Consider the following 24175-nt stretch of genomic DNA (forward strand, 5'->3'; position numbering starts at 1 on the left):
AGTTGTAGGGAGTATTATCTGTTACATAAGTACAGTTGTAGGGAGTATTATCTATTACATAATGGTGAGTTGTCGTACATTTGTAGGGAGTATTATCTGTTACATAATGGTGAGTTGTCGTGCAGTTGTAGGGAGTATTATCTGTCCCGTGGGTGACCAGGAACGTCCATGGTGAGGAGCTCAGCAGTGACGCTTTTTGTTGAAAATCAAACAAAAAGTTACACCTTGCGTCACCATGGCAACCGCTGAACATTCCTCCGTAGACATACACGCAGCACAGGATCAGTTTGAGGGCACTGACGTCGGACTAGGCCTGGTGTCCGCTGAGGTGTTTTTGTTTTTTCCCCTCGTGCGCAGGTTCGTGGAGGTGCTGGAGAACATCCGGAACAGGCACAACGAGGTGGTGCCGACCATGGCCCAGGGCGTGATCGAGTACAAGGACGCCTTCGGGCAGCACGACCCCGTCACCGACCACAACGTGCAGTACTTCCTGGACCGCTTCTACACCAGCCGCATCTCCATCCGCATGCTCATCAACCAGCACAGTGAGCACCGCCTCTGCTTTCATTTCACCGCACTAACCGGCCGCGTTTAAATAGGTTTGTAACGCTTCAGTACTTTCTGTTTTTACGGTGCTTAACACAACGCTCAATTCCGATTTTTTTTGTGAAATCCGATGTTTTTGCGAGGTCGTTCACATTTCCAATTAAATGCGACTTGTATGTGAAGGCAATAACTTCACAATAAAAACAACAGCTTTTCTCCAGATAAATACTATTTAATGGAATTTATGGACATTTTAGTTCCATTTTGTCATTAATCATTTATTAATACAGGAATAAGACCCAATCCAACGTTATTTGAATATCACATTTTAGAAATGAGACAATTTCCAAAGTGTAAAACATTTCACTTTAAACAGTCAGCAGAATTATGTTCCAAATAAAAGGAACTAATAGAATCAATAGATGAAACAATAAATAAAAAATAATAATAAAATAAATAAATAAATAAAGGCAGTACTAAAAAAAATAATAAAAAAAAGATAAAATGATAAATAAATAAAATAAATAAAGGCAGTTCCAAAAAAAATTAAATAAATCAAACAATAAATAAAAATAAATAAATAAAGGCAGTTCAAAAAAAAATAACATAGAAAAAACAATAAATTAAAAATAAATAAATAAAGGCAGTACTAAAAAAATAAAATAGATAAAACAATAAAATAAATAAATAAATAAAGGCAGTACTAAAAAAATAAATAAAAAAGATAAAACGATAAATAAAAAAAAAAAAAAAATAAAGGCAGTTCCAAAAAAATAAAAATAAATAAATAAAGGCAGTACTAAAAAAATAAATAAAAAGATAAAACGATAAATAAAATAATAAATAAAGGCAGTTCAAAAAAATAACATAGATAAAACAATACATTAAAAATAAATAAATAAAGGCAGTACTAAAAAAATAAAATAGATAAAACAATAAAAATAAATAAATAAATAAATAAATAAGGGCAGTACTAAAAAATAAGTCATTAAAAGATCAGATACAGGAACATAGAAGCCAAAAAATCGGATTTGGGTCACTTCAGGCTGCAGTCTGAACGTAGCCTTACAGACCGACGACTTTCCGAGTGTCCAATAGGAGCTTTGTTTTCCGCCAAACTCCTGCAAACTCCGTCCATTTTGATCAAACTTTGCCAAAGAGTGTATTGAGTCAAAGTGGTCGATGCTCTGAGCGTCTGTGTTTGTAACAATTGAAAAAAGACGCTCCAAGTGCAGATATTTCTCCAAAAAAAAAGGAAAATTATGCGTCTTGATCTGTGAAATTGTGCATCCCTTTGCTTTTTTATTTTTATTTGAAAGGTTAAATTATGGGGCAGTTGCACTTTTTTTTTGTTTTGAGGCAATAAGGATATTTTTAGTTTACGTACAGACTTGATATTTTGCACTTTTGTAGCCCTAAATTAGGCGTTTTTTATGTTCAAAAAGTTGTTTATACATGTTTTTTTCATTTGTATTCCTGGTCCTGTAGCTTTTATTACAGCCACATGACACAACTACAGCAGCAGATTGTAAAAGAAATAACAGGTTGTGCTGAAAAAAAGCATGTATATCACTTCATTAGGGGGTAAAAATGTAGTTTTTAAGAAAAATCAGTCATGTTAGGAATAGTTACACCCTTTCTCCTGACTTCTGATTCTCTGTTGTCTTGTTTTTTTTTGTTTTTTTTAGCTCTCTTTGTTTTATTGAAAGCCCATTTTCCTCAAATCCTCAAAAATCTATCAATTCGACCAAAAAACTTTTGTCCAGTTGACAAATTGGTTTTCTCCTTTTGCTATTCATCTACGTTTTCATTTTTTGACAGTAATAGATTGAAACTGTCATGATTTTAAGAGTGACTTTAATCTTTCAATGTATATAATTGCATTGTAATCATATGATCGTACGTCTCCTTCACAGCTCTCGTCTTCAACGGCACCACGAACCCGGCCCACCCCAACACGATCGGCTGCATCGACTCCACGTGCGACGTCACAGAGGTTGTGCGAGGTAAGCAGAAAGCGCAGGAAGTGTAGAAAGACAGGACAAGTGCTGGCTCAGTGGAAAAAAAACAACAATGCAACTCATGGTATTAGTTGTTTTCAAATGCGTTTAAGAGCTGATTATCTGCACTGATTATTGATTATTTCTACAGCACATTTTATAAACAAAACCAAATTTCCAAAGTGCTGCACAAGACACACAAAACACGTCCAATAGAAATACAAAAATAAAGCTCGACTTAACTCCACTAGTCCTCGTTAAGACAAAAAAAAAAAACAACAACTGGTAAAATCAAATTAAAGTAAGAATACTAATAAATAATAAAAAAAAAAATGTAAAAACAAAACAAAAAAACATAAAAATGTGCAATAAAATGCCTTTATTTAAGTCTGTTTTGGGTTAAAAGTTATGTAATGGGGCTTGGAGTAAAAAAATAAAATAAAATCATGGCCTTCAACACACACACACACACACACCTCCACACATATTTACACAGCGTTATCGGTCACTAGGTTTACTCACACGATAACGGCGACCGGCCTTTATCTTCCTGTTGATTTTATTTATTATGACATCAGTCCAAAGTCTTCACCTCGCCCTCCTCTTCCCCCTCGTCTCTCCGCAGACGCCTACGACAGCGCCAAGATGCTGTGTGAGCAGTATTACCTCGGCGCCCCGGAGCTCGAGCTCAGGGAGATGAACGGTGAGTCGACCAGAGTGGACCAGACTGGACCAGAGTGGACCAGAGTGGACAGTTTTGGTGTTTTGTCTCGGTCTGTAATGTTCCCGCTGACGTCCTGTGTGTGTTTTCTGTTTCAGCCAACAGCCCCCGACAGCCGCTCTACATCTCCTACATCCCCTCGCACCTCTACCACATGCTCTTCGAACTCTTCAAGGTAACGGCCGACGTCTCATAACTCGGACCCTTCAGACTAACGCAGGGTTTCAGGTGACATCACAGCGTTCTACAGGCCAATATTAATACATACAGATCGGGGGGGGTTTAGTTCATAATTGAATTGAAAATACCAACATTCAACATTTGTGAATTTAACTTTTTTAAATGTTTTATGACAAAGTACAAAGTGATCAATAGGGAAATCTGACCCTTGCCCCCATCTGAGAGAATAAAATCATCACATTCTAAAACCTGAAAACCTCCAATATCAGACCTGGGCGTTGTCCAGCTCCAGGGCTCTTTGGTCGACTCTGACCGGTCTGTTTAAGCCAGAGGTGTCAAACATACGGCCCGGGGGCCAGATCCGGCCCTCCAAGACCTTTAATCTGGCCCTCGGCTGATTTTCTAATGAAATATTTGAATGATATTTTCTATTAAAATCTTGTTAATTTTCTGTGGTGTTTATCACAGCAGCGTCTCCAGCGTCTCTGTACGTGGCCCCTCCCACCAGAGCAGCACAAATGAAGACTTGTCTCTTTCCAAACGCTCTTAAAGGACGATCGTTTTGACTGTTGACCGTGACACCCTCATCAGAAAAATGTCCAACATGAGAAAAGTGGAGCCGAGTGCAGGATTTTACAACAAAAATTGACTTATTCCTATTTACATACAAGTTAATTTTAAAACATTGTGTTGAAATTGTATTTTTCTTAAAGTTTCAGGTTGTTTATAATATTTTGTAAAAGAAAGAGTTCATCAGTTTAAAAAGATTTCTGTAAAAGATTTGCTTTTCTCTGCACAAATATTTGAACTTATTGTTATTTTTAGGGTTTATATGCCTTTTTTTTCCGGCCCCTTTGGGATCAAAGTAGGTTGGATACGGCCCCTGGAACAAAATGAGTTTGACACCCCTGGTTTAAGCAAATTTGGAATTACAACATAAACATGTTTTATAATTTGACATCATGCATGGACTAAAGCTGCACTGGTTTTATTTTAGGTGTTTTTAAATGACATTTTTTGTAAGGCAGCCTCACTTTTTTATTGCTTAGTCATAACATAAACTCTGACCAGGCAAAGGAGAAAATCAATATGTCAACTGGACAAAGGTTGAAAACATTCCGCAGCTCATCCAAGCTGCTTCTTCACTTCTGGTCAGGATGTAGGCCGGTACTTTTTTTAATTTAACCAACCGCTGTTATTTTGTCGAGACATATGTAATGCGCCGGAACGCTCAGTGGTGTCCAAGTACTTACCGGCTTCACAGCTCTTCGCTGATTGGCCGGTGCGCGATCTACAACTTCCAGGATTTTTGCAAACCGTCCAGTGTATTCTGATTCTTGACCTAGTCACTGGAGAGAAATAAAATTAAGTGGAGGCATAAGGTGACACCAGACTGGCTTGGTGGACACTGCCTTACAGCCGCCTGAACGGAGGAGCTAACTACACTGAAACTACTCTGAAACTAACACCCTACTTGTTTACAGTTTGTTCGCTCAGAATATTCATCTTCACTTTCACCTGGCTACCCCTATTTGTCTTTTTGTTTTAGGTTCGAGGACCTAAAACAAACGGAACAATAGTGGTAGACGGGTCAGGGCCAGAGGTGTAAAAACTCATCATGGGCCTGAATGATTCTGTAAATATGTCCCCTCACTCAGTACACATGAATAGGCCGAGCTACAGACAGAAAATAAACAAGTAGGGCGTTAGTTTCAGAGTAGTTTCAGTGCAGTTAGCTCCAGTGTCTGACCAGAACTGAAGAAGCAGCTTGGATGAACTGAAAACCATTTGTCCAGTTGACAAATTTCTCCAATTTCTACCTGGACGACTGAGGGATTCTACACATAAACTCTTAAAAGTCTTACCAGCTCATCGAAACACTGCTATTTACCGTTTTTTATGAAGAAATAACAATTAATATTATGCAGAATTGAGTTAAACTTTAGGTCCTCCACAATATTTTCTGTTTCTCTGTTGAAAAAATGCCCTGTTCTATAGTGTTGTGTCCAGAAGAGCTGCGCGTTCACATGAGCAATAATCATAATAAAGCTTTGTATCCATGAGTTTCTTTCAAACTGATGGAAAAGCAATTAAAAATATCAAAGTTTTTCAAATATTAAAACGAGTTGAGGTGACAGTGGCTCTGGATATGCTCTGCCAGCCTCGCAGACGACCACGTTCACTCACAAACAACAGCCGGACTTAGAAGAAGAGTAGTCAGTGCCTTGCCCAAGGACACGCCGACTCATTTGAGGGCACACAAAGCTCGAAAACAAGCGCTTGTGTCACGCGACGCGATGACTCCTCTGGTTTGACGAGTTCCTGCAGCGTACCGACATGTCGCCACGTGAGGAGAGACCTGCGAGCGCCGTAAACAGACTTAAGGCTTCAAGGCTGCAGTCACGGTGGAGAATTTGATCATATCTTTGTTTTCAGACAGAGGGTAGGGCTCTGTGTACCTGTTTTTGAAAGAGAAACACAGATTTGTTTAACGTTAAAACGCCAAATGATTATTCTTATAGTTTAAAGTCTGACATCAGTGACTTCTGAATAATGACACCAGTTTCTGAATTCTCCTCCAGCTCGGTGTAAACTACAGGAAATCCACAATGTTGTGATGTCACGTGAACCCAGCCTGTTGTTTTTTATCAATAATGTGCAATAATAAACTTTATAATAATGCTGTAAATGTATAAAGACGACAGACACTGAGCTGTTTTATTTTCTGCGCAGAACGCCATGAGGGCCACGATAGAGACGCACGAGGCCAGCCGCTCCCTGCCCCCCGTCAGCGTCCTCGTCAGCCTGGGACCAGAAGACCTGTCCATCAGGGTAAGGACGACTCTTCTAAATAAGACGCAATCATTATGACAATATTCAAGGGCCTTTTCTTTGATAACGCTCTTAAGATTGTCCAAAAGAATCAGGTACAGCGCCTTTAAGGGTACGAGTTTGGATGGATTTAGATTCGTCCTGGTTTGAACACAGTTTAGTCGTGATTGAGACTTGGTTAAGATCTTGGCTTTAGCTCCAAAATAACTGGTTAACAAAACTTCTATCTAAACTGTGACCAAATTTATTTAAACAAGCGACAAAACCAGGGATGGGCAAATTTTCTGATTCGTGGGCCACAAAATGTTCTAAAATTTGACAGAAAGGTCGGACCAGGAGCGGACGAACGGACTGAACCACCTCATAAGAGAAAAAAATAACATGGGATTTGAAGAAAACATTTCCTTGAATTTCAATTGAAAATCATTACAAAGCGTTACAACTTTTGCGATTATAATTTATTCAAGTTCGGCGGACCGGATTTTAAAGATTAAAGGGCCGCATTTGTCCCCCGGGCCTTAGTTTGCCCACCCCTGAACTAAACTTTAGTGCTGTAACAAAATTATTTCGTGAAATATATCAAAAAATACTCTTATTGATATATCGATAAAGCAGGCCCGATATCGATACTGTATGATCTATCTGTTTGTTTGCTTGTTGTTCCATGCGTAACTCCTGAACCGCTCATCCGACTGATCTCAAATTCGGAGGGTGTCATCCTAATGGGACGGGCGTGTGCAGTGCCAATTTTCATCTTGTTAGGGCAAAAATGGCAAAGATCTGGTCAAATGAACTAAAACGAACAACTTTTGGACTCTTTCTCCTGTCTCCTAGTAACGGCTAGGCTCATTTGACTAGATCTTTGACATTTTTTGCCCTAACATCACGAAAATTGGCACTGCACACGCCCGTCCCGTTAAGATGACACCCTCCGAATTTGAGATCAGTCGGGAGTTACGCGTGGAAAAGACAAACAAACAAACACACGGACAGACGTTCTTTGCGTTAACAAATAGATACAAATCTCAAATTACAACTACATACGTAATTATTATTTTATGGATTAGGCGCACCACATGTTGCTTCTTTTAAAATAGTTATAACTATATTATCCAAACGCACATTTTACAAACAAAGCAGTTTCTTCCAAAGTGCTGCACAGAGATCACAAAACGAAGACGACGAAAAAGGTAAATTGCTCGAATTCGGTCATACCACTCCTAAAACGATAAAACCAGTAAAAGCAAATAAAAGCAAGACCATAAAAATGATAAAAAAGCAGTAAATAAGTAAAATAAATAAAGGACACAGAGGACCACACGACTCACGCGGTGTTAAAAGCCACAGAGTCTTAAGACGAGACTTAAAACTTTCCACTGTGGGGCTGTTGGGACAGAAAAAGCCCCGTCTCCATTTTTTATTTTTATTTTATTTTTGGCAGTAAAGTTGTGTATAATTATAGGCTGCTGTACCTGGCAGCCGTCGCCCTCGATCACTTCACAGCTTGTCGTTACTTGTTGCGACAGTCGTTTCCTAAATGGCTCAGTTCTATATTTAGCCTCTTACTTCACTGAAAAGCACCAATAAACTTTCACCTACTTCCCTTAATCCTTTTGTGAGAGTCGCACCAGCAGCAGAAGCAGCAGCAGCAGCGGCACCAGGAGCTTGTACACAAATAAACTAAATCCGATTGGCACCCGTGTACGGCCTGATGAACTTACATAAAGCTCATAAAGTGTTATTATATTATTATCCCTCTCGGAGATATCGCTGCCCTGAGTTTACCGCTCCAGGCTCAGAGCTGGACATGAAGTTATATATATACAGGCTGTTTTGTGTAACTTAAAATTATGTATGGACAAGTTAGAGCAATTTTAGAGTTTAAAAGTGCAATATGTCACTTTTCTGGTAGAGCGTCCTGCCAGGAATGTCCCGTAGTATTATCTGAATTACATTTATCAAACTAAGGCCCCGTCCACACTCGTACATATTCGAGTTGTTTTCGTCGCGGATGCATTGTTTGTTCACACTAATCCAACTGAAAACAGCTCCAGAGACGGAACGATCCGGTGCCTCCAGCTCCCACGAGTTCATGTTCGTACAGATCTGATCCGGCACCGTGTGGACACCTGAAAACACTGATACTCTGATGTAGTTTTATGCGCCGCGAAGTAATTCACCGACAAAACACTAAGCCAGAATATATGCCCATTCATATAAACGTGTGTCTGTGTGTACGACCTGCACACGTATAACCTCTGAAAAGTTTAACATGAATCATCTCCAACACGACAGAAACACAGAACAGACTCACCATCAGCAGAACACCCCTCTGTCACAGAAAGAACACTCATATTCCACTGAGTCGAGTCCTTTAGTCCGGAAAGAGATGTTTTTTTTTGAGCGCTTAGTTTATGCAAATGAGTCATGTGGTTTTAAGTTTCGTTTCTGTAAAACGTAAACAAATATGTTCAAAGCTGTGTGGGTAGGGAAGGACACAGAAATGACGTGTCTGGACGAAAATTGTTTCCGATACAGTGATACGCGGATTTGTTTCAGTGTAAACGTAGTCTTATTTTTTTTTTAAGCAGTTTAAATGGTGCTACTAACACCAAAGTGCTTTAGATCATGCACACCATCACATTCTGATATCTGGAAAAAATAACATCATTAACAATAAAAATATATTGCCATAAACTACAATGTTACAATAGGAAATAAATAAAACATTTTACAGCGTTTCCCCAGTCTTGGAAATCCTGGAAAAGTCATGAAATTGTGTAAATTCGATGAAAGTTTTGGAAAAGTCATGGGATTTTAGTATCTCTTTCACGCAGCTCCAGCGTTCTGTTGAGTTCTCATTAGACTGTTCTGATTATTTCTGAACGTATGAGCATTTTGTTTAAAATAAACAACAATAAACGCACTGACAGGATTTTGAATGTTAAAAAAACAGAGGCGGCGCTACCATTCAGCAAAATAGGCAGCCGCTTAGGGCCCCCGAACCTGAAGGGGCCCCCAAACAATTGCCCTTGCTATTATTATTATTGCTCAGAGAATTTGATTTTCTCTCAATATGACATTAAATGAGAGTAGTTTACTTTAAAAAAAAAAACTGATTGTCAAATCTATTTTAATTGTCAAAGTGTCCCCCTTTTCACATTATAATGTACTCGTCGGCTTGACCCTGATTTGAACATAATCATAGCAGAATCGTACGTAATGGATGTAAACAAAAATGTAATTGTACTAGCAAAAAAATAAAACTACTTTCCGCTCTCTGGTTTTCCAGTAGGCGACCAAACTAACAAGACAAGACATGTGTGTCCCAAGAGCAATGGGGAAAAATAGACAATAAATATAAAAAAAAGTAAAAATAAATTAAGAAAAATGTAGAAAAATGTGACCATTTACCAAATAAATAAATAAAATAACAAAACAGTGCATATTAGTGAGGACCCCAAACTCAAGTTCGCCAAATTTTTAACTCCGCCAATTGTAAAAAACTATAAAGTGAGTGGAAAGAGTTAACATTTCATATTTACCCTAAAAGTCTGATCAATTCTACACATGTAGGTGCTGTGAAGTCATGGAAAATTCACTTTAGGTCATGAAAAAGTCATGGAAAAGTTTAGACATTTTGTGAGTGAAAAAGAGTGGGAACCCTGTGTTGTCGAAGTTTTCAGCTTGTCCAAGAAAGTGTGGAAGTAAAAGTCTGGAGACCAACTGGAGTCTTAAGCAGGAGAAGTTTATTTACCGTCAATAATGCGGCTCGGGGGGACGTGAAAAGTCAACATAGTGTGATTTCAAAAGTGTGATCTTTGAGTGTTCAAGCCCTTTGACTGTTCTTCCAAACGAGGAGGTTTTTAAAAAGCGATTGTGGTGAGACGATGAAGGACAGAATATGCCACAATTTAGAAAATGATGTGCCAAGGGAAGATTATGGTGTAACTTTAGCTTTTGTGAGTCGATGTTAAACTGAGATGTAAGTGGAAGATAAATGACTTAAATTCTCTTACACCCTGAGTTTAGGAGATATTCAGATGAAAAAATAAATTTGAAATCTGCTCTTTTTACCAAATTGACTCTGGTTCGTTCGTATCTTAGTCGAGTCTGGATCTGATGGGGGTTTCTGTTTTCTGTGCAGATGAGTGACCGAGGCGGAGGAGTTCCCTTCAGGAAAACGGAGCGTCTCTTCAGTTACATGTACTCGACGGCGCCCAGGCCCAGCATCGAAGACAAACACCGAGCTCCACTGGTCAGTCCATGTCTACAACTTTTAATACTCAGAGGTCTCGGAATGTTCAGTTCTAGTCATTTGGTCTTCTGATAATTTAAGTCATTAGGTTCTTTTTTCAGACCAAGAGTTTGTTTCCAGACCTGACAGTTTGTTCTGCTCCCTGCGTCTTCCTCAGAGTCTCGTGATGTCGCTGTGACGTGTTCATTTATGCCGGGCGTACACTGTGCGATATTTTCGGTCGTGTCACTCAGCCCCAGCTTAAACTGTACGACCAAATCACAGGGTTTAACAGTTCACAGCTCACGAATCATGTTCTCACACTGAACGAACCGATGCTCGGATGCGACTTGCCTGCGCACACTGTACGTTCACATAACGACCGGAGTTGTCAAAGTTGTTGTTCCGGAAGTAGAAAACCACGAAGAAGAAAACCACGGAATTAGAAAACCACAGATGTGTGGAGACACAATGCTGAGCCGCTTCTGCGTCCGCGCATGTGCAGTCTGCCAGATTCTGGCAAATCGGCTCGTGGAACAACTTCAACAGAGCGAAATCCTCACGAGAGGCGACTGGATTTCAAACAAGTTTGATTTTCTTGCGACCTACGAATGTCGATCGGGAGCTGGTCGTGAGTCATTAATCGGTTTTCTTTACCCCATGTAAACTACACGAAGCACGACACACGATGAAGCCAAAACTCGGCCCGATCCCCAAAACAGTCGCACGAGCGAAAAATCGGCTCAAAAAGGGTCAAAAATCGCACAGTGTACGCCCGGCCTTAGTCGATTTAAACAGGTTTTGGCGCCGTCTTCCTACCGGTGGAGGCAGGACGACAGCGCCACCTGCAGTCCCGCTTCCTCAAGACAGAATCCCGCCAAAACCTGTTTAAATCAGCTGATGGGACACGTCACGGCGACATCACGAGACTCTGAGGAAGACACAAGGAGCAGAACAAACTGTCAGGTCTGGAAACAAACTCTTGGTCTGAAAAAAGAACCGTACAGCACATGTTCATTTCCACTCTAAGAATAAAAAATAATGTAAACTGTACTTTTATAGTAATAATAACAATAATGCATCAGTTTTATACAGCGCTTCTCTGGACACTCAAATACATTTTACAGACCATTATTCAGTCACTCCAAGCTCTGTGGTTTATGATCGTTCCCTCATCAATAGTTATCTCACAGTTGTATCTTGATTGATTAATTCATTTTTGATTAATCCTTTATTCACACTTGAGTGCTCAGAAAATGTCTGTTTTCACCTACCCCCTATCTCCACCTACTGCTCTGTACTTGTTAGAGCTGCTTGATTATGGAAAAAAAAATCATAATTACGATTATTTTGGTCAATTTTGAAATCACGATTATTAAAACGATTATTTTTTAGTTACACAATGCATTTATTCAGCATTTCTCTCCAAAAAAACCCTAAAACACAACACTTTTTTCTTGATCATTTACGCAAAACTTTCAAATTAAAGTAAATACAGGCTACAAATATGTACCGTCGAGCAGTTTTGAGATGTATAAAACATAAAATGAATAAAAAATACTTTGAAATACATGAAATGGGGCAGAGAAAAACATAAATGTATCCAAAATTAACTATATATCCAGCTGTTCTACAATCTCTATATTGAAAAAATGAAATCAGTATACTTATTTGTATAAAAAATATCCCAAAATAAAAGCTTTAGAGCGACTCACAGTAGGACTTTAGAACCGTGCCGATTGCTGTGGGTTCTAATTTCTGCACTCACACCGGCACAAACGAACTGAACCACGGCCCGAGCTGAAGCTTTAACGGAGAAAATAAGTCCAGCGGCTGAAATATGGATTAAATAGTGAGGCAGATGTGAGTCCTGCTGCGATACGCTCCTCCGCGAGTTTATGCAGAGAAACTACGCAAAACTATGGCCCTCATTTTCGCCGGCACATAAATTGTTTCAACTGGATTATATGAGTTTGGAGATCGTTTGACACAAATCGAAATTGCGATCAGTATTCAATTAAAGGTTGTATGGAGGATTTTTTTTTGTTTCAAACTGTCAGTCAAAGATTAAAATACCATTACAGAGACGCAGCAGCTTTGTAATTATGATGACCAAAAAAAAAAAAAGAATGAAAATCTATCAACTGTGGACGTGTTGAGGCCAGAGATAAACATCAGCCAATAGAAAACGAGGCTCCCTCATTTCCTATTGGCTGTTAGGTTGTCAATCAAACTCCCTAGTATAACTGACTCGCCGGCGCGCGGGGATTACGTGGTTTACGCGGCGGTTCTTAGAGGCTTTTTCGAACTGTCGCTTCCTCGCATTTCGCACAAAGTTTGTCGCGACGGCGGACGAGAATCCACGACCGGTTCGCCGCAAAAGAAAGTCCGTTTTTGAGGTCGCTGAAAGAAGAAGAGAAGAGGAAAAGGAGCAAAGCCAAACTGAGGGGATTCTCGGAGATCTCGTCCAGCGATGGCGCGACCGAAGCAGACGAAGGGTCTAAAAACTGACGCGTCGGTCGCTGAATTACTTCTAGACAGGAAACTTCAACAGTGATTCTGAACGCGCACAAGGACTGTCGCTGTATTTCTCTTCCCTTAAAAAAATCCTCTATACAACCTTTAACTGCACAGCCTTTAGTACTTGTGATTATTTTAAGAAATCTCTCAGCCATTTTTAACTATATATAAACAAAAAAAAAACATTACTAAGATAGTTATAAGATTTGAACAGGAAATCAGTGAAGCTTATTAATCCATTTTAGATCTTTAGCTGTAAGATATTTCCCAAAATGTCTCTTTGAATGTTCGTTTTTACCCGTCTCGATGCAGCCGCTGACGTGTCTTTGTGTCGCAGGCTGGGTTTGGCTACGGTCTGCCGCTCTCTCGTCTCTACGCCCGATACTTCCAGGGAGACCTCCAGCTCTACTCTATGGAGGGCCACGGGACCGATGCAGTTATCCACCTGAAGGTAAGACGCCCGCGAGAGTTTGTCGGATCATTTTACTGTGCAGTAGAAACACATTTTGATTTGTAAAATAATCTCTATGGATGTGGCTTTACCAATGTGCCACGTAATAACATTGTCATCAGTAAAGTCGTTGTATTTATCTTCAGCAAAAAAAAAAAAGTTCTTTGCCTCTGAGCCTCCAAAAATACATGGTTTGAATTTCCCCAGGATTGTTGCATCACAGGTTGCATCATAATTTCTTCGGTCATTTTTAAGCAAAATAAAACATAGACTATAACCCCGTGGATCATGACCAAAAGGGTTTAGGCTGAAGTAAAAAGTACTTAAAACACCAAACCCTCGTAAACAGACAGAAGAAAAGCAGTGTATGAACAGCAAGTTTGAATTTAAATATATATTAAAACAAACAAACAACATTTTATGGATAATTCATTCATTCCAGAGACTTTATTTAAACCATTACTCAGATTGTTCCACACACTAACCCCTCGAACTGAAATACAATCATTTTTTCCCGTTTATGGTCATACAAACTAATACAAAAGTTTATCGTTTACAATTGTACAAAATTACAATCATCTCGGTCTTCGACAAGTGATAAAATACAGATAGATTTATAAAAACATTGACATATATGCGCCAAGATAAATGTAAAATACAAATAAATGTCGAAAATGACAAAGATGGTCTTGCTTCTTTTGGTACCCAGTCCAGATTTGTTTGCCAGTTGGTGAAGTTTTTCCAGTTGTTGCATTGAAGCTGCACAGTCTCTGGTGAGTTTGTGCAGCAGATTCCAAGACACAAATTGACTTCTCTTGAGTGGAGTGAACGGCTCAACCTGAGAACAGAACAAAAATAAAACATTAAATATAAAATCTTGATCTGTTTCGATACATTCTGTGAAAATTTGAGGTCATTTCAACAAGAATTGCTAAAATTATTGGCCCGTGAAATGACGTTACATTTTCTGGGACACCTTGTATAATAATGTAGTTATTGAAAAAAAGACCGTTAGCTCATAAAACCGTTCTAGTCTCCTGACAATAACCACACGTCCTTCTTTCCACAGGCTCTGTCCACAGACTCGGTGGAGCGCCTGCCCGTCTTCAACAAGTCCGCCCTGCGCAACTACAAGATCAGCCTGGAGGCGGACGACTGGTGCACCCCGTCCAGAGAACCTCTGGACCTGGCAGTTTACCGCTCCACCAAGTGACCCCAGAACCGAGGAGGAGCCCCCCAAAAAGTCACGTGTGACCAGGGACTAAGGACCTAAAGAACCAGGACTGTCCACAGACCAGCGATGGTTAAAGATGACCTGGAGAGCAGGATGTTCACTTCTCCATGGACCTCGCTGGTTTCTTCTGACCAAGCTTTGAGTGCTTTTTGTCGTTACACAAATAGGTGTTCCAAGAGAAAACTGCATGTGATCAGATGAAGGCGTCGTATGGGCAAACTTTACTGCATGTGTTAAAAAAAGCAGAGCACCCAAAAGAAGTCTGCAGCTCCACAGAAAGGCAGTAGAAAGGAAATAGAACCCAGAACCTCATGGTTGTGAGGCGATAGTTCTGACTCGGGGTTTACGCTGAATGTGAGGCGGGTCTGGCATGTTTTACAGCAGGTCACCTGCAGATTGTTACACAAATTACGACAACTGCGGCGCACATTTTACCAAAGCAACGCAGTTTCACGTGGGTTTAACGTGATTAGAGATCAAACAATATTGTTTTTTTTGGACGATACAGATTGTTTAGAATCCAGAGAAACCAAATAGTTGATAAGATCCAATATTGTCGGTCTGCAGAACATAAATGGGCATTTTTTTTCTCTGAACAAGAACTCTTTCTTCCTGTCTTCCAATTTCTTCTTCTCCTTCCATGAGGAACTGTCAGCATCCGGTCTAACAAATACGTCAAAGTAAGAGTTTTACATTGAACCGAGTAGTAAAAGCAGGAACTTCAAGTTTAAACGTTAAGCCACCACAGAACGTCGCATAGTAAAATGTTGCGTTGTGCGGTGCATTGTTTTACTTATTGTTAAATAACTTATGTCTTCTTACAAAAAAAAGTATTTTCAACACAGTAGTAGGTCGACTGCTTTAAGTTCAACCTCTCGTGAAACACTTGAGTTGCTGCTTTGCTTCGATCGTAGACAGTTTAGACTTTTGCCAAGAAGAAAGACTTCTGCACCGACCCTCCTCCTAAGATCTGCTGATATTTCTCAAAGTAAATTAAATTAACTACAAACTCAGTCTTTTTTTTACCACAAACCTTTACGAGAACAGTGGTAATGTTTTGTAATTATCTCTTTGCGCTAAAGTGTTCAAATAAAGATAATCAGGCTAAAACTAAAGACCGTCATGTTCTGGAAATGTAAGGCCGATATCAGCCGGCAGATCTACACGGAATAAAACACGCCTAATGACCTGAAAACCTCTCCGGGAAAAACAACCTCACCCGGACTCGCGCTCCTCCGAGGTCAGTGTGGCAGGGTGCACCCGTCGTAAACTATCGTACCGTTGCAAAACTAGACCAGTGTCAGAACTTTTGATATTTGTGTTATCCAACCGAGCTGGCCTACAAATTGAGAAAGCCAACTTATTTAGGGCATAATACTTGCTTCCACTGTTCAATTCAGATTTTTAAAAAGAATAATACAAACTTTTTTTACACGATTACACGCTTGATCATTGGTATGTGCCACTTTATGTAAAATTATCTATAAATATCCAATACAAACGCAAGCTGAAAGGCAAGAAGAAGAAACCCTCTGCATGTTTAAATGTGTGTCGGCTTTAAAAACACAGAGGAGCTCTCAGTGCGGTGATTGGGTTCTTGAGTTGAAGTGGAGTTTGTAACAGTGGCTCCAGTAAAAAAAACGGTTGAGTACAAAATCGAAACGGTACGAGGAAGGAAAGATTGAAGAAGTGTTGAGTTTTGTGAAGGTTTGAACTGACAGGAAGTTGAACTGAACTATTTTTAAAGCCTCGTTTGATTAAAAAAGATAAAACAAACTGGGATAACGATCACTAAGAAGGAAAATGTGAAATTGTACCTCAAAAATTAAGTTTGTCTGATCATGAATGTTGAAAAATTCTGGTAATTTCTCCTCAAATTGTTCTTCTTGAGGTTGTGTCTTCCCTTACGAAAAGTGCCTTTGTGTGTATTTTTGGTTTTTTACATTAAATTTTTATGATTTCACTGGAAAAAAACAATATCTAGCTAAATTAAAATGACTAAAATTAAGAAAAATTTGGCTTTATTTGAGTCGATTCAGCTTGACAAGTCAAAAATTACCAATGGAGTAAATGTTTTTTTTTTTAAATCAAGCAACATTTGATTTTATTTCTTAATTTTAAATGCAAAAAGTTGTTGTTTTTCTTTTCTTTTAAGTGCAGCAAGATGCATTTTCATATTTTAAGTACGAAAAATTCAGATCATTTTACTTGTCAGGTGAAATTTACTCAAACCATGATCAAACTTTCTTAATTGAAATCATCTTAACTTGGCTAGATTTGAGTTTTTTGCAGTGTTGATAATTTTAAAAAAGGAAAAAAAAAAAAAAAGCTAAATTGTGTGCCCCTGCGTGTAGTTTGTCTTTTTTTATTATAATTTTTAATATTTAATGAAGTGAGTTGATTTTTGATGAACAATATCGAGGCGTTTTGCTGGAATTATCTCGACGAGCGCTTCATCTGTGACCATAACTTTGTATATTTGTAAAAAAAAAATTAAAAAAAAATTTGCACTTTGATTTTTATTTTTGTAATAAAATGTGTGTTTCTACGAAGTCCAGTGGCTGCGGGTTTATTTGTCGTTGGTGTGGTCACAGGTCGATCGTGGTCATGTCACTGATAAGCTCGGTGTTATGTAAAAAAGCCGAGGGGACTGGAGGACACTGGGACCAAGGGTGGAACCAAACCAAACCGGGCCAGACGGGACCAGGACTTTGGACTTTCACTGGACAGACGCTGTTATAATGTCAGACTAGACCGATCTAGACCAGTGTTTCCCAAACTTTTATTTATTTTATTTTTTTCTGGGGATCCACAAACCTTCGCGACCCAAGTCAATCGACATTATCCGTAAACAGTGTTGGGAAGGTGATTTTTAAAATGTAATCCCCTACAGATTACAGATTACACACACCAAAATGTTTGTTTGTAACGTAGTCCATTAAATTACTTTAAGTGAGTAATGTAATCTGAATACTTTGGATTACTTGATTTGCTGTAGAGAAACAAAGACGAGGAAATCTTCACATAAGAAGTTTTGTCTGATAAAAGAAAATAAAAAGTCCAGACTTTACTGAACCAAATAAAAAATATTATTGATAGAAGAAGAAGAAACACGTCCACACAGCAGGATTTAGTCCTGTTTTAGTCCTGGTTTTAGACCTGTTTTAGATCTAGTTTAGATCTAGTTTAGACCTGGTTTTAGTCCTGGTTTAGTCCTGGTTTAGACCTGGTTTAGATCTAGTTTGGATCTAGTTTAGTCCTGGTTTAGATCTAGTTTAGACCTGGTTTTAGTCATGTTTTAGTCCTGTTTTAGACCTAGTTTTAGACCTGTTTTAGACCTGGTTTAGATCTAGTTTAGTCCTGGTTTAGACCTGGTTTAGATCTAGTTTAGATCTGGTTTAGTTTCCAGCAATGAGTGGAATTACTGAAAACAAAAACAAAAAAAAGGGGGGATATAGCCCAATTTCAACAAAGTAACTGTAATCCAATTACCACTCACTGAAACAGTAACTGTAACTGAATATACTCATAATTTGTACTCTGATTACGTAACTCTGCTACATGTAATCTGTTACTCCCCAACACTGTCCGTAAATGACATGGATTTGAGCATTATTGAAGATTCATGAGGATATTTTATTGTTGACTGGGTGATCGTGTCTCAGAACAATTAGTATTACTCAAGTTTTAAACAATGAAAAACAGTCACTGAACCGGCAATAAAAGGATCCAGAAGTCAACATTCAATTGAAGCAGCAATACTGGACCAAAATAGTCACTAAAATAAAGACAAAAAGATTAGAAATGACACAAAACATGTCTTAATGTTTGAACGTTTCTGATGAGATGGGTGGTTCCAGTCCGGGTGCAGGAGGAAACGCAGCAGCAGATCAGGCGCAGTATTCAGTTTGTTTCTGTGCTTTGTCTTTATTTTTGTGAGCACAGTTCATACAAATATGTAGCAGCGAAAGGAATAAGTAGAGAAACACTGGCCCTACTGAGGCCCACAGTATTGTATTATGTGTCATGCCATGACTCTGAAGCAAAAGAGCTGTGGATGAACTGATCCTGGATCTTTATCTATGTCAGTTGCCATGTTATTATCAAGATTACTTATAAGGACTCTGTATCTATCTAGTCTAAAATATCTTGGTATGATCTTATTATTATAAAAAATTTTTTTAAGACAACAACAGCCAAAAATAGTACAAAAACTTCATGGTTATGGGTTTTTCGTTGTAAAATGCAAGAATCTAGTCAGACGTCAGACACTTGCACTCAGACAATAATATGACCAGTATTGCTCTTTTCTTACTGTCTGATGAACTTTATTTTCTTGCTTTAAAAAGTAGGTAAAGAATGAAAGTTGCAGTGCATCGTGGGCATTCTGAGGTGGATTTGGGGTAAATGAGTCAAACAGAGGAGTGGAGTGTGGAGGACCTGAGGCTTTAGGGGAAGTGGAACATCACTTGTCAGAGCTCTGATGATGAAGATTCCTCTGAAAAGTTTCAGAAACAGAAGATCCTGGCGACTGGGAAACACTCTGCTCGTCACGATTCTCTCATGATTCAATTTTACTCTGATTCTGAGTCTCAGGAGCTGATGCAGGAACAATTATCGATGCATCTATGCAAATACATAAATAAAGGCAAAGCAGAGGTCTGTTTTGTGAGCAGTTTATTTCAGAAAACACTTCATATTGTTCACTTTTTCTTTATACAGACTTTTACTTGTGGCAGCCTTAGATCTAAACTGAATAATGAGTTTGGAAGACGAGCGAATACCTTCTTCAGTGTGGAGATTTGCTGCCCTCTAGTGTCCATTCAGAGTTAGTATTGATGTTTTATGTCTTCTCCATTCACCATGTCTCACCTCATTGATGCAGTGCAGCTCCGGCCTTTACTCCTCGGCCTCTGTGACGTTTAGACGAGGTTAAAGGAGCCGTAAAGACTTTGCTCTGACACTTTTATCACGTCGATCACAAGTCGATAGTTAAATCTCTTAATATAAAGAACACATTCAGGTTTGTCTCAGTCTGAGTTTATAGACAGACGTCATGTGAAACCTCCAGAATTCCCTCCCTGAGCTGCAGAGGCTGCACTGGCACTGACTCGTGTTGGCCGCAGATGCTGGGGTTTAGGGAGAGAACGTGCAGATCAGAGAGACATTTTAGGTTTAAAAGGACAGTTCAGAAGTTCGGTCATTTCCTCGTGATCCAGAGTGTTGGAGACGTGTACAGACACTTTTTAAAAATATTCCATCCAGTCCTTGTATTTGAAGAAGTCGCTGGTGCTAGACTAGTGCATGTCAACGGCCATAGTTCTCCTGCCACTAAAAACAGTCGCCATGTGAATGTCTGTGTCAATAGAATAATTTTAGTGGGTAAAACTAACCTTGTATCGCATAAATCGTCGCACATTGAGGGGCTATTTTCTCAGCAGCAGCGGAATTTGACTCTGCTCTAGTTCGTTGTGACGATGTGAACGTGGCCATATTTGGAACAGGCTTCTTCATGTGCTCTATGAGTCGCTATGGTAACTGCAGGTAAACAAACTATTACAGAGCCAGTTGGTGCTTGGTGATATCAGTCCGCCCCTGCCGAGCTTTCTATCAGGAAGTACAACTCACTGAGTGCGTTTACATGCACATCAATAACCCGGTTATGATCGGGTTTTTTGAGTATCCCGGTTTCTTGATGGTGCATGTAAACGCAGTAACCCGGTTTCAGTAACCCGGTTATGGCAGTATCCCGGTTATTAGAAACCGGGTTACTGTAGCTGGTTTATTCCGATAGTAACCGGGATACTTGTGGCATGTAAACGCAGTATCCCGGTTACTGCAACATAAAGTTGAGTCGCATGCGTCCAAAAGACACTTTCCAGCCTTTTCACCACAACAGTAGTGACATAAATAAATTGACCAACATAAATAAAGTGACCAAACGAGTGAAATGACTGTAAAATAAAGAGCTGCACTAAACCTGCACACGTACAATCTGCACTCGTGTGACGCTGAAAAGCTAAAACATGAACTATCTCCTATTCTCTATACGCACAGAACACACTTACCATCATCAGCACCTCTTCTGTCAGAGAAATAACACACATAATCCACAGAGTCGTGTCATTTAGTCCAAAAGAAACTGATCGCATCAGCGGCGCAAGGAGCGAGTTGTTTTTATCGCCGCTAACAGTTTATGCTAATTAGCCACGGTCTTAAGTTTCGTTTCTGTAAAACGTAAACAAATGTGATCAGAGCTGAATGATCTGATCAAACGGGCTGATGTGTCTATAGTGTTTATGGTTTATATGTTGTAAAGTTGAGTTTATTTATGCAGAAGATTTTAATGAAGAATCTGCACAGTGGATTGTGGGAGATCTCGTAGCTCCTTAGCTTCTTATGCTAAAGGAGCTCACGGTTTGTATTTTTCCTGGTTTATGAAATTGATTTAAGTTAATTTTTGCGCCTGCGCATTTGTAAGATTATGTCAAGAAACCGGGACACTCCATTTGATCATGTACACGCGGATATGAGTGTCCCGGTTTCTCAGTGCGCATGTAAACACAGTAACACGAATACTGACAGAACCGGGGTATGGCTAATAACCGGGTTACTGATGTGCCTGTATACGCACTCACTGCTGCTGCTCAGGCATAAATCCTTCAAATGCAAGGTTGGTTTTACTTCTAAAATTATTCTATCGACACAGACGTTCACATGGACAGTCTGGTGTGATAATAGTTTTGTTTCAGGTGTTTTGTGGAGTGGGTAAGACTGTTTTTAGTGACAGGAAAACTATGACCGTTGACATGCACTAGTCAAGCACCAGCGACCTCTGCAAATACAAGGACTGGATGGAATATTTTAGAAAGTGCCTCCACACGTCTCCAACACTCTGGATCACGAGGAAATGAGGCTCTGTGTCCAAAATTCCAAGCTGTTCCTTTAAACACACTGGATTTCAACGCTGAAACCATCCAACCTTCCATTTTCTTCTGCTTCTCCGGGGTCGGGTCGCGGGGGCATCAGTCTAAGCAGGGACTCCCAGACTTCCCTCACTGTCAGAATAATTTTATTATCCCATATTTGCTAAATACTTGTGTGATATTCTAGGCCTATGAGTTAACCATTTATGTAACTACAATTCTTTGATTTATAATGTACCAATCACTTGTCACTTGTTGAATAACCTCTTTGTGTTTGACAACTGTGTGCAGTGTCCTGTCGCTCTAGTGAACCTCCAGATGATTCCTCACATGAAGCCAACTCCCACTGTCACACATGCAAGAGTTATGATGGTGTCTGACCTAAGGCACCTCCTGATTGTTAATCATGTTTTATGTGTTTGTACTATGCTTAGCTGCACCAGTTTCTTATTATGTCTTTGCTGTTTCCCCTTCCCCTTGAGAATTATCGTTCTGTAACTAGGGCCTCCTAATGAAATAAAAAGAGGAGAACGGCCTTGAGGCATCAGAACGTGTGGAGACTGTTGGTTGTGATGCCCACTCTCTGCCCGTTCTCCTCGCGAGTAAAACTGAATTAATCTCTTGTCTTTCTTCTTGTTTACAATGTTTAGATAAACCTAACACTCACCCCGGACACTTCCTCCAGCTCCTCCAGGGGGACCCCGAGGTGTTCCCAGGCCAGTCCAGAGACACAGTCCCTCCAGCGTGTCCTGGGTCTTCAGGTGCTGCGGGGGGGGGGCACCAGTCGCAAAAAGAACTGTCGATGTGTCCTTAGGCAAGACACTTCACCCAAACTGTATGAAAGTGGAGTGTTGTGTGTGTGAGTGATGGTGTTGGCTGGATGGTGCAGACTGGGAGCCTCGCTTCCGTCAGTCTGTCCCAGGGCAGCTGTGGCTACAGTATTTTACCATCACCAGGTGTGGAGTGAATGAAGAATGATCTGTAAAGTGTCTTTGAGTGTCCAGAAAAGCTCTGCATAAAACTGATGCATTATTATTATTATTATTATTAATTCAAAATAATATTAAGGTCAAGTACAAAGTCGTTGGTTTAAGAAATAACCTAAGTAAGAGTAAAAAAGTACGAGTAATGAATGTAATTTGAAGGGAAAAACATTAAATAAGTCACAAAATCTGTCATTTTCAAAGGACAAACACAAAAATGAGACAAACTAATCAGATCTGAAGGAGCTGCAAAGAAACACAAATCATTTCAGATTGTCACATTAAGCTTCACTTTAGATTCACTAAGAGGAAACACAACTTTCACTTAATAAGTAAATTTACTGTTACTTTAATAAGAAATGTGTTCGTGTTGAAATGTTATTACTTCTTACTTAAAAGAGCTTCAGCAAATAATTTACGTCGCACTGAACAACTATTTTTTTAATGTTCCTACTGTAAGAAAAGAAACTGGCCACAGAGAATTTAACTTCAAAACCCCAAATGAACAGAACAACTTAAACTCCTCAATCTGATCAATCACATCGATCCACCTGTTTAAGGCGTCAGTCTTCAGATACAAACAAACATCCTGCTCCTGTTTCCCATAAAAATGCATCCAGACATAGTTGCTTTTTTCTCCAGTAATTCACAAATACAGGTGTGGGGAAGATAAAATCAGAGAGTTGAATGTTTATCTGAAAATCCTCTGTTGTAAAGTGTGAAAGTGTTTTTTGTGTTTGTCTTTTGTTTTGTTTTGTTCTTTCTTTTCTGTAAATTCCAGAGTTGGGGACTTGCAAGTCATGACTTGGACTCGAGTCAGACTTGAGTCACTATTTTTAGGACTTGATAAAATGGACGAAGACTTGACACTCGACCTGGACTTGAAGGTCAGTGACTTGGGACTTGACTCGGACTTGAGAAGATTTGAGAAGCTCTTTTAAATCTGACTTTCTTTCTATTCTGACCGTAATGATTCACACTAAGATCATGTCAAAACATTTAAAAAGAAAAAAATAGCATTTCTACAACTCTTACTTACTCTATAAATACTCAGAAATAAATATACTGTGATTTTTTAAGTACAATTTATCTTAAAATTCACATAAATTGCGAAAATCTAAGCTGTATTTGGTTTAAAGACTTGAAATTGACTTGAAGCTCAAAACAGACGACTTGGACTTGACTTGGACTTATGGGCCGGTGACTCGAGACTCGACTTGGACTTGCCTGTATTTGACTTGGGACTTGACTCGGACTTGAGGTCAAACACTTGATAAAACTTGAGAAGCTCTTTTAAATCTGAATTCTTTCTATTCTGACCTTAATGATTCACACTAAGATTGTGTCAAGAACATTTAAAAAGAAAAAACAAAACAAAACAGCATTTCTACAACTTTTATTTACTCTATAAATACTCACAAATAAATATACTATGATGTTTTAAGTACAATTTATCTTAAAATTGATATAAATTGCAAAAATCTAAGATATATTTGGTACTTTTTTGGTTTAAAGACTTGAAATTGACTTGAAGCTCAAAGCAGA

General features: G+C 39.2%; 1 protein-coding gene and 1 pseudogene across 1 annotated transcript in view; one reads left to right on the plus strand and one right to left on the minus strand.

Moving 5' to 3' along the window:
* LOC110158166 (pyruvate dehydrogenase (acetyl-transferring) kinase isozyme 2, mitochondrial-like) overlaps nucleotides 1-17273 on the plus strand; it is a 31127-nt pseudogene extending 13854 nt beyond the window's left edge.
* The window catches only part of LOC110158162 (potassium voltage-gated channel subfamily C member 1-like), a 133277-nt gene continuing 122609 nt past the window's right edge, over nucleotides 13508-24175 (minus strand). Inside the window, exon 5 of the mRNA XM_055152464.1 lies at nucleotides 13508-14325. Coding sequence (XP_055008439.1) covers nucleotides 14321-14325 — 5 coding nt within the window. The 3' untranslated portion in view covers nucleotides 13508-14320. The remainder of the gene's footprint in view (nucleotides 14326-24175) is intronic.

This window comes from Boleophthalmus pectinirostris, unplaced genomic scaffold, assembly GCF_026225935.1.
Source record: "Boleophthalmus pectinirostris isolate CB_2022bp ecotype Guang Dong unplaced genomic scaffold, ASM2622593v1 HiC_scaffold_17, whole genome shotgun sequence".
NCBI classification, from domain to species: Eukaryota; Metazoa; Chordata; class Actinopteri; order Gobiiformes; family Gobiidae; genus Boleophthalmus; species Boleophthalmus pectinirostris.